Here is a 14,636-nt window from a genome sequence, read left to right as displayed (position 1 = left end):
GCACCAAACACCCCCATAAAATCACACCATGCGTCTGCCTGTGCTGTCCAATTCCATCAGAAAAATGAGAGGAGGTTTGAGGAAAAGGCAGCTTTTCAAAGACCAACAACTTTATTCCTGTAGCAGAGTTCATTAAAATGTCTTTAATATGATATTTTACAAAAAGTTAAAAAATTTCCAAAGACAGTGCCTAGTTTCTCTTCTTTGACTTACATTTAATGAAATGCTATGAACTTCTAAGGGTTTTAATTCTGTAAAACCTTGATAGTGCCTTCCACTAGAGTTAGTTCTACTAATCTGAATGCAAGGGCTGTCTGCCCTGGGAGCTACTTTGGCATGAATCACATGTACCAGATCAGAACCTTCAGAAAGGCAAATCATTATAGGTTTAAGCAGTGCACTGAAAACTCTCTCAAACTCTAACTCATTTAAACTTTAGCACAGCAAAGAAAAATCTTCTATGAATTCAACACAGGGAGCTATGTCTTTGACAGAGGTTTTTTGAGTTTGCTGAAAAAAAACCACCAAAAAGAGCATTGTATCCCATAAACAATATGAAGTTCATTTGGTGCTATATCTAAGTGCTATTGCTCCATAATTGTTGAGTGACATTTTATAAAACAATGGTCTGAATTAATAACAGTGCAAATATGTGTCAGAATGAGGAAATGACCTGAAGTTTCCACACTGGGTCCATGTGGCAAAAGTTTGCCCTTCACATTTTACTTTCCTAGAGATTGTCAGTCCTTTCTCTCTGTTATTTTCAGATCACAGCATTCTACGAAGTTATCAGTTTATATTTTTGCATAAGCTTTCTATCATGTAATTCTTTGCTAGTACATACTGATCTCCACTGTTTGTTTTCCCTCTGCTTATTTTTTTATTGGCTTTACAACATGATGAATTTGCTCTCTCATTTCATGCTCTTTGTTATTTCCTCTTATAGATAATAATTATTCTGTCATTTCCCCTCTACTTTTCCTGTGCTGTTTTGTCACTCACTTGTTTACTCTCGCCATCTCAATATCTCCTTTTTAAATGTCTCTTTCTCATACAATTCCTTCCTCTCTATTTAGAATTTATTCTCTTTCAAAATTCTAAATGCTGACTCCTGTTGCCTTCTCTGAACTCCCCCATACATACAGACACATTGGCTAAAAGCTTATTAAAAACCACAATCTTTATGGCCTGTAATCCCTGCATACCTTTTGATTTTTTCTATTTTGGGTTTACTAGACTTTCTTCCCTCTTCAGATTCAGAAATAGCATTGAAACACAGGTAAACCAAAGGTACACGAGGAATTCTAATGAAGGGAGGATGCAAGAAAGGCAGCAGAGAAACCTAATATCCATTTTCAGAAAAATCCTCCCTCAGATTTTTTTCAAGAGATACTGTTTTGTCTTATCAGTGTCAGTAATAAAACTACCCTGAGATAATGGAGAATTACACAAGCAGATAGATTATTTGATTGGCAACATCCATGATGTTTTACTGCTTTCAGACATTTTGGAATTTCAGTTCTTAGGTCAATTCATGGGATTAGTCAGTTTTATAGTACTCAGAATTTGTTTTCTGACTTAGCAGAGGCAATAACGAAGATTCTGAGGAGGCCTGGAATGATAACACAAGAGATAAAAAAAATTCTTTTACCTTAAGTCTTCTGTAAGTTCATCAATCAGCTTCAACCACATCTCAGCTAATCTGTTTTCAGACATTTTAGCCTGCATTCCTGACTTTAAGGTGGCTAAGTTGGATTGCTGAGGAATTTAAAAGAAAAGAATTTGCACTTATAAACTTCCCGTGTGGTTTATGGTCAGTAGCAGTTTCAAGATTTTGATCTTATTTATTCATCTGTGTAAAGGCCAAACCAAAAAAATACTCATATTTAAAATTAATTTTTTTTAACAGGACTATTCTGATGTTCTCCCCCATTGTATTTAACAAAACATGCAAATAACAGTCCCACAGACTTAACAGCTCCAACCAACACTGAGGACTTTCCTTTCAGTGGGAATTCCCTGTGGCTTCAAGCAGGAGTGTGTTGAGCATTGCTAAAACACAGGCCTGTGATTAACAGTGCTATTTGTTACACCAAGCAACTTTTAATTTTGACTAAGAAAAATGGAAAGTATCACAAATTTCCATTATTTGCTCAAAATGCCACTTTTTGATTATACCTCTAAATGAAAAAGAGTAAAAATGAAAAGCCTAGCGGAAAAAGAAGTCTTTAAAATGTCTTACCAGTCTTTCAGCCATGTTTAGGATTACATTCACAGGGTCTAATCTATGACTTATGTCCTCCCAAAAAGAAGTCAGCGTTACAACTGGCTTTGTGTTTGACCATGGCAAGTAGTAATAATAATTACCTGGTGTGAAACATTTGTATGTAAGGTTTAGAATTCATGGCAGAAATACATACTGTACACTACTGCTACATTAATATAATTTATCTACAACAAATCATTAAGAACATATAAGCTACTCCAAATTCACAAAAAGATTTGTATTTTCAAGCTACTATAGCATCTGTTGAATGGTAAACGTTCACTTCAAATTGTTTCAAATTGTTTTAAAATCCAAAAGGTTTCAAAAAATAAATTAGCTGTTAACATGTTATTTCCCATAACATACTGATGTAGATGGCACATCAATACAACTTTATCTTTGAAGTCAATTACTCAAATAATAATTTTCTAGAGTAAGTCTGATTATTTCATTTAATACACAGGATAAAAAAAACAACTACTTTTTGCAGTTAATAAAAAAAATTATAGCCAAAATGTATTTTCCTGTGATCTAGCTAATTTTTTTTCCTAGGCTGAGAGATGTATGGTTTAAAAACAAGTTATTATTTTATTCTAAATCGGAATATTCAAAGCGTGTTTTCCCTACTTAACTCTAGATACCTCTAAAATAATGTGATTTCTTCTCCTGGCAAAGTTTGTGTATATCTAGTAGATGGTCAAAAGATTTGACTGAATTCTGTCAAAATTCCACTAATACCCTCAGGGCCTTGCAGCACATATTCCATAAATCATATTCCATAAATGCAGCTTCACCTCAAAAGCTCTGAAGAGCCACACGCTCTGTTCTGTCGCATTTTCAGGAAGTGTTCAGTGCAGCTTGGGCTGACACTCCAAAGCTACAAAGAGCACTTCCAAAGGACAGTTTTGGAGTGCTCCATCCCCAGAGCAGAGCAGGCTTACCATCGAACACGGCGCGGCTGTACTGGGTGGTGGATGCCAGGGGCTTGCAGGTGGTGTCGAACTTGTTGCCGTAGTTGCCGATGCTCACCTCGAACTGGATGGGCTCCCCCGTGTCTTGCAGCATCGTGGCAGAATGAAACACAGCAGCCAAGCAGAACTTCCGTCTGCGCTGGTATTTCTGCCAAAACAGCCTTTTTGAGTTGTATTTCAAAACAGGATCCACAATTATAGAAAAACAATAGCAATATCTAATGGAAATAATAACTTCAACATTTTTACTATTTTCTGAGAAGGAACCAAAAAATATAATGTGTATAATAAATTACTGTATTTGATATTATAAAATATTTCAGTAGATTCTTGCTACAAGGGCACAACATTTTTGTAGCCACTACTCCTCAGCTACCAGTAAAGGCCTCTCTTAACTTGGAAATTGAACTCTATTGTACTGATTTTAGTGAGTTAGATCGGTCTCTAAAAACAACCAGCCAAGGCATATCTCCACTACCGACAGTGACAATAAAACAAGGATTTACCTCAACAACCAGTAAGTCATCATTAGGAATAACTTCTAATTTTTTATTAACAGGCTTGCTTTCAGATAATGTAGATAGTTCAACCAGAATTCTCCCTCTATATGCAACTCCTTCTCCCTGTAACACAAACACATATCAAATCAAATTTTATATATTTGCCCTAAAGAAGTGTGCATTTTTTTTAGCTGTATGTGATTCTGGTTTCACTGAAGTGTTCTCAAAACTACTGAAGAGGCATGGATGTCCATATTAGAACAAGTGAAATAAAATAGCTGGCTTAATACTAGAAGTGAAAAATATATTTATGCAAACAAGGAAAGAAGAAATACAAATGCATGCAAAGGTGCAGTTAGTAAAAATCATCAAAATCATTGCTGCTCTTTCAAAAATGTCATTAAAATAAAACTAGATAGGAATGGAAAATACTATCATACTTTCTTATTAATCTTAAATATAAAATATTATTCAAAAATAAAAGCAAGAGCTGTGTAATGTGAAAAAACATTAAAATTAATTAATTAATAGATTTAAAAGTATTGGGTTAATTATTTTATGAAAAACAATAAAGAAACTTACCTTTCCGAAGTTTAATTCATCATAAGGGTCTGGGAATCCAGTGTATTCTCTTGGACTTCCATAAAAGTTTAGGTAACAAGGCCCAAATGTTGGTAAAAAGCCAACTTCAGTTTCTCCAGAGTTTACTAACAGAAGACATTACCATTATATCTTTATTAATTACCATATTGAGCCAGAAAGAAACAAGTAACATTACCATCAAATCCATTAGAAGAAATGTTAGATATTAGTTATGTATTAGTAATATACAGACACTTTGTTCTCTGGATATACCATAGGAATTTAAAGTAACTATATCACTGACTATACTTGTATCTAACTTCTTTCCTCTCTGCACAACACTTATGCTAAATGCAGCAAAACACTTCATGCAACACAACACTTCATGCAGCAAAAATCCCACAGAATGAGAGGAACTTATGTCCCACTCCAAATACATGGTTTTAATTTATGTGCAAGGGTAATGTGCCCTTTTGCTAACAGAAAACATGTTTTCTAGAGAAAGTGAAGCTGAGTAAAACAACACTTGCAATCACTTAAATGCACAGGCCAATGATCAAACTAAATATCTTTTTAGATGTACTCTCTAGCAGAAAAAAGGAGATGAGATACAGATCAACTTTGAAACTGAAATTTCCTGGACTGATCTGCAGCAGAGAGGGATGCACTTATTTCTCATGGGAAAAGAACATGGGGTAGGACAGTGACAGTAAAGGGTTGTGCCTCGTGTGGCTATGCCACTGCTGAGTGACACAACAGGAATGTGCAAATGAATGTAATGTCCTGACGTCATTTCCTGTCAACAATGTCACCTATAATCTGCACAATATAAAATAAAAATTTGCAGTTCTTTATTTTGCATTTGAATACTTTCACACCCTTACCTCTGAATCTGAAACAGTTCAAAAATTGAATTAAAAAAAAAATTTAATAATGTCCAATTTAAAAAAAAATTCTAAGACTGAACTGCTCACATCAGACCTCAGTATGACTAGGTTTAAGATACAGATATGTGTTAAATTAATGCCTTCACTACTTACTGATGCAAATAAATTTAGAAACATATAGAAAACAAAAAACCCTCCCAAAACTGGAATAAAAATAATTTATTTTCTATTTTTTTTAAATTTAAAATTCAATTGTTTACTTTTAGAAGGCTAATGATCATGCATAATAGAAAGTGACTCTGAGAAATGATTTCACCCTTTAACTTAATATTACTTTATTAAGAAAGGAGGATAGTAAATGAAGTACCAAGTGAATGAATGTTGATTACCTTTCAACTGCACTCATATTTCTTTCTCACTACTTAAATATTTACCAGAAAGCCTTTCAAAGCTGGATGTCCACCTGGAAAATGTCACCTCTCCAGCTAGTAATACAATCAGATTTTATTTTCCAGATTTTGTTTATATAGCATGCTAAGCATAAGCAAAACAGCCACTAATTATTTTAGGCAGTTATTTACTTCTGCAGGGCTCTGCAGTTGCAAATGCACCTGTGATCTCATAGCCAAGTTAAAAATTTCAAGCCATTGTTAGACTAAGCACTCTGTAATTGAAGCAACTACATGCTCATCTCTAACACACAGCTTGAAGCACCAGCCAAACAGAAATATTTTCAAACCAATTCCAGTGCCAAAACTGGTTTACAGAGTTAGTTATGTTTGATACTCTTTAATCACAATGGTGAAATCTTTTAGACAAAGAATTATTAAAAACATTTTTAAGCTAATGAAGTATCTTAGGCAATACTCTTCAGTTTGGGCAATGGAACACAAAATCAGTAACAGGTGAAGAGATAAACCTTCATATGATGAAGCCCCTGTTCCCGAAGATGAAAAATCTATATTATGAAAAGAGAAGTAGTTATATGACAAGTGACAACAGCATTTACAAAACCCACACATCACAAAGCAATCTCCTTTAAAAATCAAGTTGAAAGCCTGAGACAAAATAAATTTCATATGGGCTAGATTTTTGCTTCTGGTTAATATATGAAGGTATTACTTTTCCTGTACAAATTCCAAAGGGGGAAAAACCAGCATATATCCAACAAAATATCTCATTTTAGTGCTTATTTTTCAGCTTTGTACAATTCTCCTCCACACAAAATACAGATTTATTTTTAAAACTACTTTTAAAATCTTAAGGACATTTTAAAATCCCACTACACTTCAGGGCCCCTTAGGGTATCTATATTTACATTTACTGAGGACTATAGACTAGCTCAGTTTCACAATCCTTTAGAAGCCAGAACAGGCTTCAGCACAGCACTAAAGAGAAGATAATAGAAATGGCTATTCCAGTATATGCCAGTACCTCAGCAGAGAGAGAAACCAAACTAATCTCCCCAGTTACTGAGTGCCTGGGTTGGAAGTGTAAATGCTCTGTGACTCAGCTACAGTTCAGTATACACACTCATAGGGAAGTACAAAGCTCTCCAGAGCTGAATTCTCCCCAACAGCCCAACCCCTCTTTCTTGGCTTTCCCATTGCCTTTTTCTTTTGCTTCTGGCTGTGCACAGGATATGTAAGAAGAATGTTTGCATGAAGTCTTACTTCAACAGCAGTCCTTCTAAGAGGATGATTTTATAAGCTTTTATGTGACTGAAAATACAAGTCCATCCAATTCTTGCCTCAAGTCAGTATAGGATTGGAGGCACTAACTTTGTTTTTAAACACCTGATGTAGCTACCAACTTAAGGACAAATTGTTCTGTCTCAGACAAGTACATACCATATAGATTTTATAAATACAACAGAAAAAAATAGTAATTTAGATTCTTATTGTGACAGTGATGAAAATGATTTTGAGACAGTGTCCTTCAAACTATTGTAGACAGTCAGATAAATTCATGTTAAGCCTGTTTAACCTTGAGCTTTACAATGCTGTTTGGATAACTAATATGCCAAGCTATGTTCACTAAAAAGATAAAACAATTTTTCTGGCAAGTAAACACAGATTCCTCGTGTGGGAGCTGGTCCAATTGCATGAAACATCTTGCTATAAAAAGAGGTGATTACAGATATAGATCACAAAGAAATGATCAATAATCACAAGATTATAGCAGAATATAAATGTAACTAGATTTTTTTCTATTATTTTCAAAAATATTGCCAGAAAAAGTATTTCTTATAATATTTTAAAGAAGAGTTTTATTACAAAGCAATTTCCCAATGGGAACAATATATTAGGCACCTCATGTCTTGCCTAACTTGTTTTCTTGTAGTTAATCAGTTTTGGGTTTCAGCTGTAGGAAATTACATATCCAGCCACCTCTACTGATTGAAGCATATAAATCAATTGTCTGCAATCATAGCAGGAATATCAATGAAACAGGAATACAGAGCACTCGAGCAATGAGCTGCAGTCTTCTGCCTGCTTTTAGTCAGCTGCTGATCAGAGCAGACACTGACCCAAGCTCCCCATCATCTGCAAGCAGCCCAGTGGTGCCCAGGAAATGAGTATGAGGTTCTAGATAGTTCCTAACTGCTCAGGAACATTCCACAGCTTTTAGGTTCTCTTCTCAGAGATAGAACAGATACTCCCATAAGGCAGCAAAAGGAGTCTTGCTTACAAATGTCCAAAGAAGTGGTTCTGAAGCAGTGACTCCAGATTGCCTTGAAATTAAATATCTTATTAAGCATCTAAGTAAATTTGCATATCTTACATATGGTAGATTGTGATATCACATTGTTTTCTGAATTTGGGAAAGCACTCATAAATTTACTGAGTTCATTAACATATATATATAGAGGAAAACCAAATTCTGAATTACTGCTATTTCCACCATGATGTGGTTTAGCCATTAAAATTTCAATATTTTTAGATGTCCCATAGAATGTTTTCTAGGAGCATTGTCTTGAAAATTTCAGGAACAGACAATCCTCTTGCCAGGGAGTTGAGGAACTATAAATAAATATATACTTTCTTAGAACATTGATCTTTGCCATCTGGGGAACACAGGAAAGATAGTGTGTTACACACTGCTCAAGCAATTACCTTCAACCTCCCCTCCAGAAGAAGCAATTTTTGAGAGACTTAAATATGTTGTTCCGACTACATCATTTTTTGTAAGTCGATCCCTACAAAAAAGGAAAAAAAAGAAAGATTTTATTTAAATATAATGCTGGTCATCACACACAGTGGCAAGCTACTAGTACACACTTTTTCTATGACTTGAAATGCTTCAATATTACTAACAAAACCAGTAATGACAAGTTACAAAAGTGGGCTGTAGACTGTGAGTAAGTCCCCTGACTTCTGCACTGTCATTAAACAGTGATAGTGCTCAGTTCTCACTGCACATGATTAAAAATAATCTCATGTTATACTAATCAGAACTTGGTAAAGAAACCATAAAGGCACTTAAACACTTGCTTAAATACTCTCATGCACTGTAAAAATACCTGACGTCAATAGAACCAGACTTTTCTTTTTACCTTATTTTCTTTTCTTATTATCTTATTTTCTTTTCTTATTATCTTCTTTTCTTATTTTCTTATTCTTTGCTTATTATGATTTAGCTTGTTAAGTAATTTGATTAAAAGTCATAACTCACCAGTCAACAACTGAAATTTTTATTTTCTCACACATCGAGGGAAACTGAAAAACAAGAGCAATGAAGATTAAAAAAACTCATTATTTTTATCATCTCTGCAATGTTAATGCCCCCAGTTCCAAAAAAAAAAAAAGGCTGGTTACTACAGAAACAAGGGTAAAAAACTGACCTTAATTTGAAGATAAATAATTTGATTCCATTCTGGATTAGCATTTTTCTCAATTATGTTTGTGCAAACCTGCCAAAAATGAAATCAAATATACAACAGAACAACATCAAAGACAGAACAGAAAAAAAAGTATTTACTAGCTATGATTTAGGACACATCATCATCTGATTGGAAAAATTAGGGGTAGTAGTAAGTGAATCCTGGATTAATGCTGCAATGAGCCATTGATGCTCAATGAGTTTTCCACTGATAACTACTGTTAGAATAATCTGCATATGCAGCATTAATGACTTTCAGAGGAAAATAAAATATTGAAACAGTGTTTAAATATAAGATTTGGGTTACCCTATTTTTTTTTCACTAGCTACAATTAAATGAAATTATTAAAGCTTGTTATTTCTACAAGCTACAATTTAACCTGCTTTTAGCACTGCAGAGAAATGAGATTAAGGAATTACTTGATTCCAGCTTTCTTTATGCAGATTTTAGAGTAGATGAAGAATATATCATAGGGGAGAGGCTGCATTATTTGCTGGTCATGTCTTCTAAAGATCTTCTACACTACTGGGTGTGGTAACCTGACTATATAGCATATTAAATGACTGACAAAAAAATTTACTAGTATGCAATTGTGCTCCAGATCAAATTTGACATTCTAAGGAACATATTGCTAATTAAATGTACAAATGCAGTAATCTGAGCAGAAAGATCTGTATCACCAATTACTAAAAGCAATCAGGAACAATTGGTGGGCAAGCAATCTGGCATATGGCAGTTCTAGCCTTTAGTCATACATTCCTTTCATTAGTCATCAGTTTTACACCCTTTCTACTGCACCTTGAAGTTTGTCATTCTACAAAGTTAACCTTATTTTTTCATTTTTTTATTTCCATAGTTCCAGTAAACTTAACAATTCATGTTGGCTTATGAAATCTGTTCTCAGGACTACAATTAGAATACAAAGGTACAGATATTTACTAAATTACCTTTTTCCCAGCAAAAGAAACTTCTACAAATGGATCTACCAGGTTTTTCTTGTCTGCTTCTCCTCCAAATATTTCCTTGACAGTTTGTGCAAAAGCATCATCCACTGGAGAGGTGTCAACGAGTAAATTAAGGTAGTTATTATTATTATCATCATAATCATCATCATTATGACTATTCCTAAATAATAAATTGCCCATTGTAATCTTATCAAAATCAACCAGCTCACAGATCTAGGAAGGGTAAAGTCTAACCTGATTAACAAAATTCAGAAGTGCTGCAGGTAAAAACTGAGAATTTTGGCTTAGGAGCAATTTTAAGAATATAGATTTTTCAAACATCATAAGAAGTGCTGATGTGCTCCTGAATTTAAAGACATCACTGTATTTGAAAAACATTATACATGAATTTGAAGACATTGCTATTTGGCAGATATTGCAGATATTGCTATATTGCAGATATAGGTGAGAAAATGTGCTAGTAAGGGATAAAATGTCACCTATATTCTATTCTGAACAGCTAACACAAATAACTGTTTCTAACAGTATTCAAACACCAATGGACAAGTAGGGAGAGGCTGCATACTCTGTGGAATGTCCTCAGCTCTGTAGATTTTGAGAAGGAAAGTGACCCATCGAAGTGCAGTCCCAGCTGGTAATAAAAGATTGCTCTCCACATCATCACTTTCATTATCTCTCTCTCTTTTTTCAACCTGTTGCAGGATACAGTTGTAGACAAAAAAGACAAGGCAATGTATAGAATTAGAATTAAGGTCATTAGCTAAACTGTTGATTAGCTAAAGACTAGTGTCAGTTTCATGATGAAGAATGAGACTGTATCAAATTATCAAGCTACAAAAATGTAATTCTAGCTAAACTAAAATTTTACTTTCAGTTTTATCTCTGAAGTACTAAATTGCAGGAGCCCGTTATAATCACACTTTCAAAATCATCATCATCAGACAATAATGATTTTGGCACATGTACATTGCCAACTTTGTGCAAATTCATACTCATCTAATGAGAAGGCATTTATTGCAATAAGAAAAGGCTTGTGTGTTATAACTTAGCAGAACTTACTGCTTCCTCATTCAAAAATAAACACACCACAAAACAACTAGACATATCCTTGTGATTTCAAGAAGCATGAGGACAGCAGAGAGGAACAGTTAATATGAAACTAAAAGACAATCTGCCATGGTTCTGGGGACCACATTATATTTAACTAAGGAGAACAGAATGCAAAAATATAAGACAGGAAAAAAAAAAGCAGAACTTAAACTACAGGCAGTATCAGGTAAGAAAAGCATTACAAGAAAAAAACCACCAGTTTTCACCTTGACAGAACAGCAGAAAGGAAGGATGGGATTGTTTAAACTATCTGCTGCTTCCATCTGCATCAAATTACTTGTGCCTGACTTGTAATTACTGAGGGGGTCTCATCTTCACCAGGAAAAATTTGGTGATAATCTGGTTTCTCCAAGTTTTGTAGTAGTGGAGACATTGCTGACTTAGTCCTGGAACTGGTATCAGTGACTCTGCATGCTTAGCTATGCTAGGAAGAGTTACATATCAGCTTGCATGCAAAACCAGGCTAACACATCTCTGCTTCCAGTATGGGAAGAAGCATCTACAAATGGCAGAGGTTGCTTAACTGAGCAGAACAACAAAACAAGCTTTGAGTTAGCCACTTAGTACAGGATGAAACCACTAGTAAATTCTGTCTTATAAATACTGCTCACAGAGTAAAGTATACAGTACTAAAACAATGTTGGGGGGACATAAAAAAGTATCTGTGGGATGGAGAGGGGAAGAAAAACATTTAAATTAAACTTACTGGTGGCTCATCTCCAGTTCCCAGGACAAATATGCTGACTTTCATATAGCCTTTGGCTCCTGAATTTGTATCTTCAGGATCACTCAGCAAAAGCCATTTTCTCATGACTGCATGGCCTGAAATAAAACAAACATCACCACCGGCCCCAGTAATGTCCATCACAAAATTGAAGACGTCATATAAGTAGTGAGTGATTTCAAAAGTATGCTTTATCCTAAATTATCTCAATTATTTAACAAAATAATCCTGTCCGAGACAGGTCTCAATAGTGCCATCCAAAACAAGAAATCTGGTGCTAAACTATTTTGGCATACTAATTCAGGGATAAAATTATCAAATATTTTTGCATTATTTTTTACATTTTAGGTCTTTGATAAAAAAGGGGCTTGTGCTTCATCGTGAATTCACTGAAAAGGGTTATTTATTGTTGGATTTTTTCAAGTTAATACTTAAAGCCACAAACTTAAATAACTTTACATTAAGTTTCTTATTTTACTCTAGAAATTTAAGGAAACATTTCAGCTTGTAGTTTCAAGGAAAGTTCTAAGTAATCATTACTTACCAGGCTCATCATAAACATAGCCAATGTCAATCTGAAATAAAGATCAAAGGCATTACCATTGAAGAAATACCAAAACAGAAAAATGGTTGGGCAACTCCTCCTATGTTTTTCATGGGCAGTACTACATTGTTCTCTTGGCACAAATAGAAGACAGTTTACATAGAATATTACTAGGAGGAGAAAGAGAAAATGCCTTACATTGAAAAAGTAGGGATTTCAAAGGGATAGAGCAGCCAAGAAGAAAATGCAAGAAAAGATGATTAGAACTAAAACATGCAGTTATTTTCTTTTCTTGGATCCCCATCTTTTTCATTTCCCAGAGACACAAGATGGGGCTGGCTTACTGCTTTTTGATTTCCTATGCTCATTCATTATTTTATGTACAGACAGGCTTTTCAGAACATTTCTGTTCCTTCTTCCTGCTCAGCATCTCATCCCTCAGTTCCAGAAATGAAATTTGGTTGTTTTGGCTTTTTTTAAATGAATAATTTCCTTTTCTTTAGTAAGAATTAGGACCTTTTCTTCCTCCAGCGTGTCAAATCTGGACAAGATTGCCTCATTCATTGTATCAGATTTTAAACATGTTCAGGAATGTAAGCATGTTTGCTCATGGCACTTGGGGCCAGTATTCCTTGCAGGTGAAGTCTGAAAGGGTGATTTTCTAGGCAGAATTACCCTTGCGGTTTCCTGTTGGAATGTGTGCCTGCAGGAACAGAAAGCAGCTGAGTGACGAGCTGTCACCTGCTTAGTGAGTAACCAATCTTCCACACAGCAAGACACAGCAATACACCACTGACTGAATCACTAGAAATCACAAAGAAAATAAGCAGTGAGAAGCAAAAAGCAATCAGCTTTGTGGCAGAAAGTGTTTCATTTAGAAAAGAGCACTCTTCCCTCTTTGCATATTTTTGTAAAATGCTGGTCTAGAGACCTGTTGAATTTATGCGGTGCCAAATAAGCAAGCAGAAAAGACAGCCAGTACTGATACCATGAAAGTGTTGTAACAGTGGATCCCAGTAGCCATTACAAGGGAATTACATGGGAATTACTTTACATGGGAATTCTTGACAGGCATATGTCTACTTCCTAGAGTTGACAATAACAAATCCAAATAAAGACTATCTCACTAATACCACCAGAACTACAGAAACTACTTTAACTACATGAATTTTCCACCATTGTTTTTATTTAACTTCTGACCAAAGGAAGACCTCTCCACATTATTTGAGAACGTGTATCTTTATGTCACCATACATACCACTATTCTGCCTATTAGCTACCTAATAAAATTATCTCTTCAAACCCTACCTCACATCAAATAATCACCTGACCATAAAAGAAGAAAAAGTTAACTGGATGTAAATTGGAGAACTTGGTATATAAACCACACTTTTTTTTAACAATACTCTTCTACTCAAATAAAAAAACCTGCTTAATAGTGCTTTGGGCAAATGGTCTCTAGCTTGAGAAGCAAGACATCATCAGACGCCATGAAAAAGAAGTATAAATTTAAACATTTAAAACCAGTACTTTAAAATTTTCTCCCTTTTTATTTAATTTAGTTCCAATATGGAGCTTTCTTCATACGCACCTTAAATTCACCCATTAGACAGTCTGCTCGTAGAGAGTGAGAATCATACACCTAAAAAGACAGAGGAGCATGAAACAGGAATGTTCCTAAACAACCTGGTGAAATGGCCAGAGACTGCTACAGGTATCCAGCAGCCTTGGGAATATGCACTGGTTTTTCTTACCCGAATGCTCACGGTTTCATCAAGCAGCTCTAAAGGAGTCATGTGCACATTGTAGAAAAATATCTGTCAAGGTAAAAACAAGCAAAATACCCTGACTTAAAATGATAAACATATAATTGTTTGAACATAAAATGCAAAAGCATTATTTAAAGAGGCATGTGAAGCACGCCTGATACAGAACTTTTGCCCCACCTCCTTGCTGGACATATTATGTGGTAACTTAGTGCAGAATTAAAAACTGAATTTAGTAAATTGACTCAGTACAACACAGACAAGAAAGTCACAACTTCCATTTGAACAAACTCTGTCAGCATAACTGTGCTGCAAAATTCCAACACTGCTCTTTGCTCCTTGCTCTCCATATTTTTCTCAGGGGAACAACTTTGAATGCTATAAAGTTCATTTACCAGAACATTAAATCCTGGTCTAACCATCTCTGTTGTAGTTGTC

The 14,636-nt window shown here is 34.9% G+C and overlaps 1 protein-coding gene across 3 annotated transcripts in view; it reads right to left on the bottom strand.

Annotated features, from left to right (window-relative positions):
- The window catches only part of MYOF (myoferlin), a 62,046-nt gene that overhangs the window by 29,043 nt on the left and 18,367 nt on the right, over positions 1–14,636 (bottom strand). For all 3 annotated transcript variants that reach the window (XR_005627449.1, XM_039709192.1, XM_039709193.1), the window contains exons 8-22: positions 14,187–14,249; positions 14,024–14,074; positions 12,433–12,463; positions 11,871–11,986; positions 10,620–10,746; positions 10,037–10,140; positions 9,051–9,119; positions 8,882–8,925; positions 8,323–8,405; positions 6,126–6,164; positions 4,320–4,444; positions 3,744–3,860; positions 3,208–3,385; positions 2,243–2,367; positions 1,652–1,758 (exon numbers count right to left, since the gene is read on the bottom strand). Coding sequence is in view for 2 of the 3 variants with exons in the window: in XM_039709192.1 (XP_039565126.1) it covers positions 1,652–1,758; positions 2,243–2,367; positions 3,208–3,385; positions 3,744–3,860; positions 4,320–4,444; positions 6,126–6,164; positions 8,323–8,405; positions 8,882–8,925; positions 9,051–9,119; positions 10,037–10,140; positions 10,620–10,746; positions 11,871–11,986; positions 12,433–12,463; positions 14,024–14,074; positions 14,187–14,249 (1,379 nt within the window). In the remaining variant the exon portion in view is untranslated. The remainder of the gene's footprint in view (positions 1–1,651; positions 1,759–2,242; positions 2,368–3,207; positions 3,386–3,743; positions 3,861–4,319; positions 4,445–6,125; positions 6,165–8,322; positions 8,406–8,881; positions 8,926–9,050; positions 9,120–10,036; positions 10,141–10,619; positions 10,747–11,870; positions 11,987–12,432; positions 12,464–14,023; positions 14,075–14,186; positions 14,250–14,636) is intronic.

The sequence above is a fragment of the Passer montanus genome, unplaced genomic scaffold, assembly GCF_014805655.1.
Source record: "Passer montanus isolate IOZ18808 unplaced genomic scaffold, ASM1480565v1 scaffold21, whole genome shotgun sequence".
Lineage (NCBI taxonomy): Eukaryota > Metazoa > Chordata > Aves > Passeriformes > Passeridae > Passer > Passer montanus.
The sequence above is the reverse complement of the archived record's forward strand: the minus strand, read 5'-3'. Positions and strand labels throughout refer to the sequence as shown.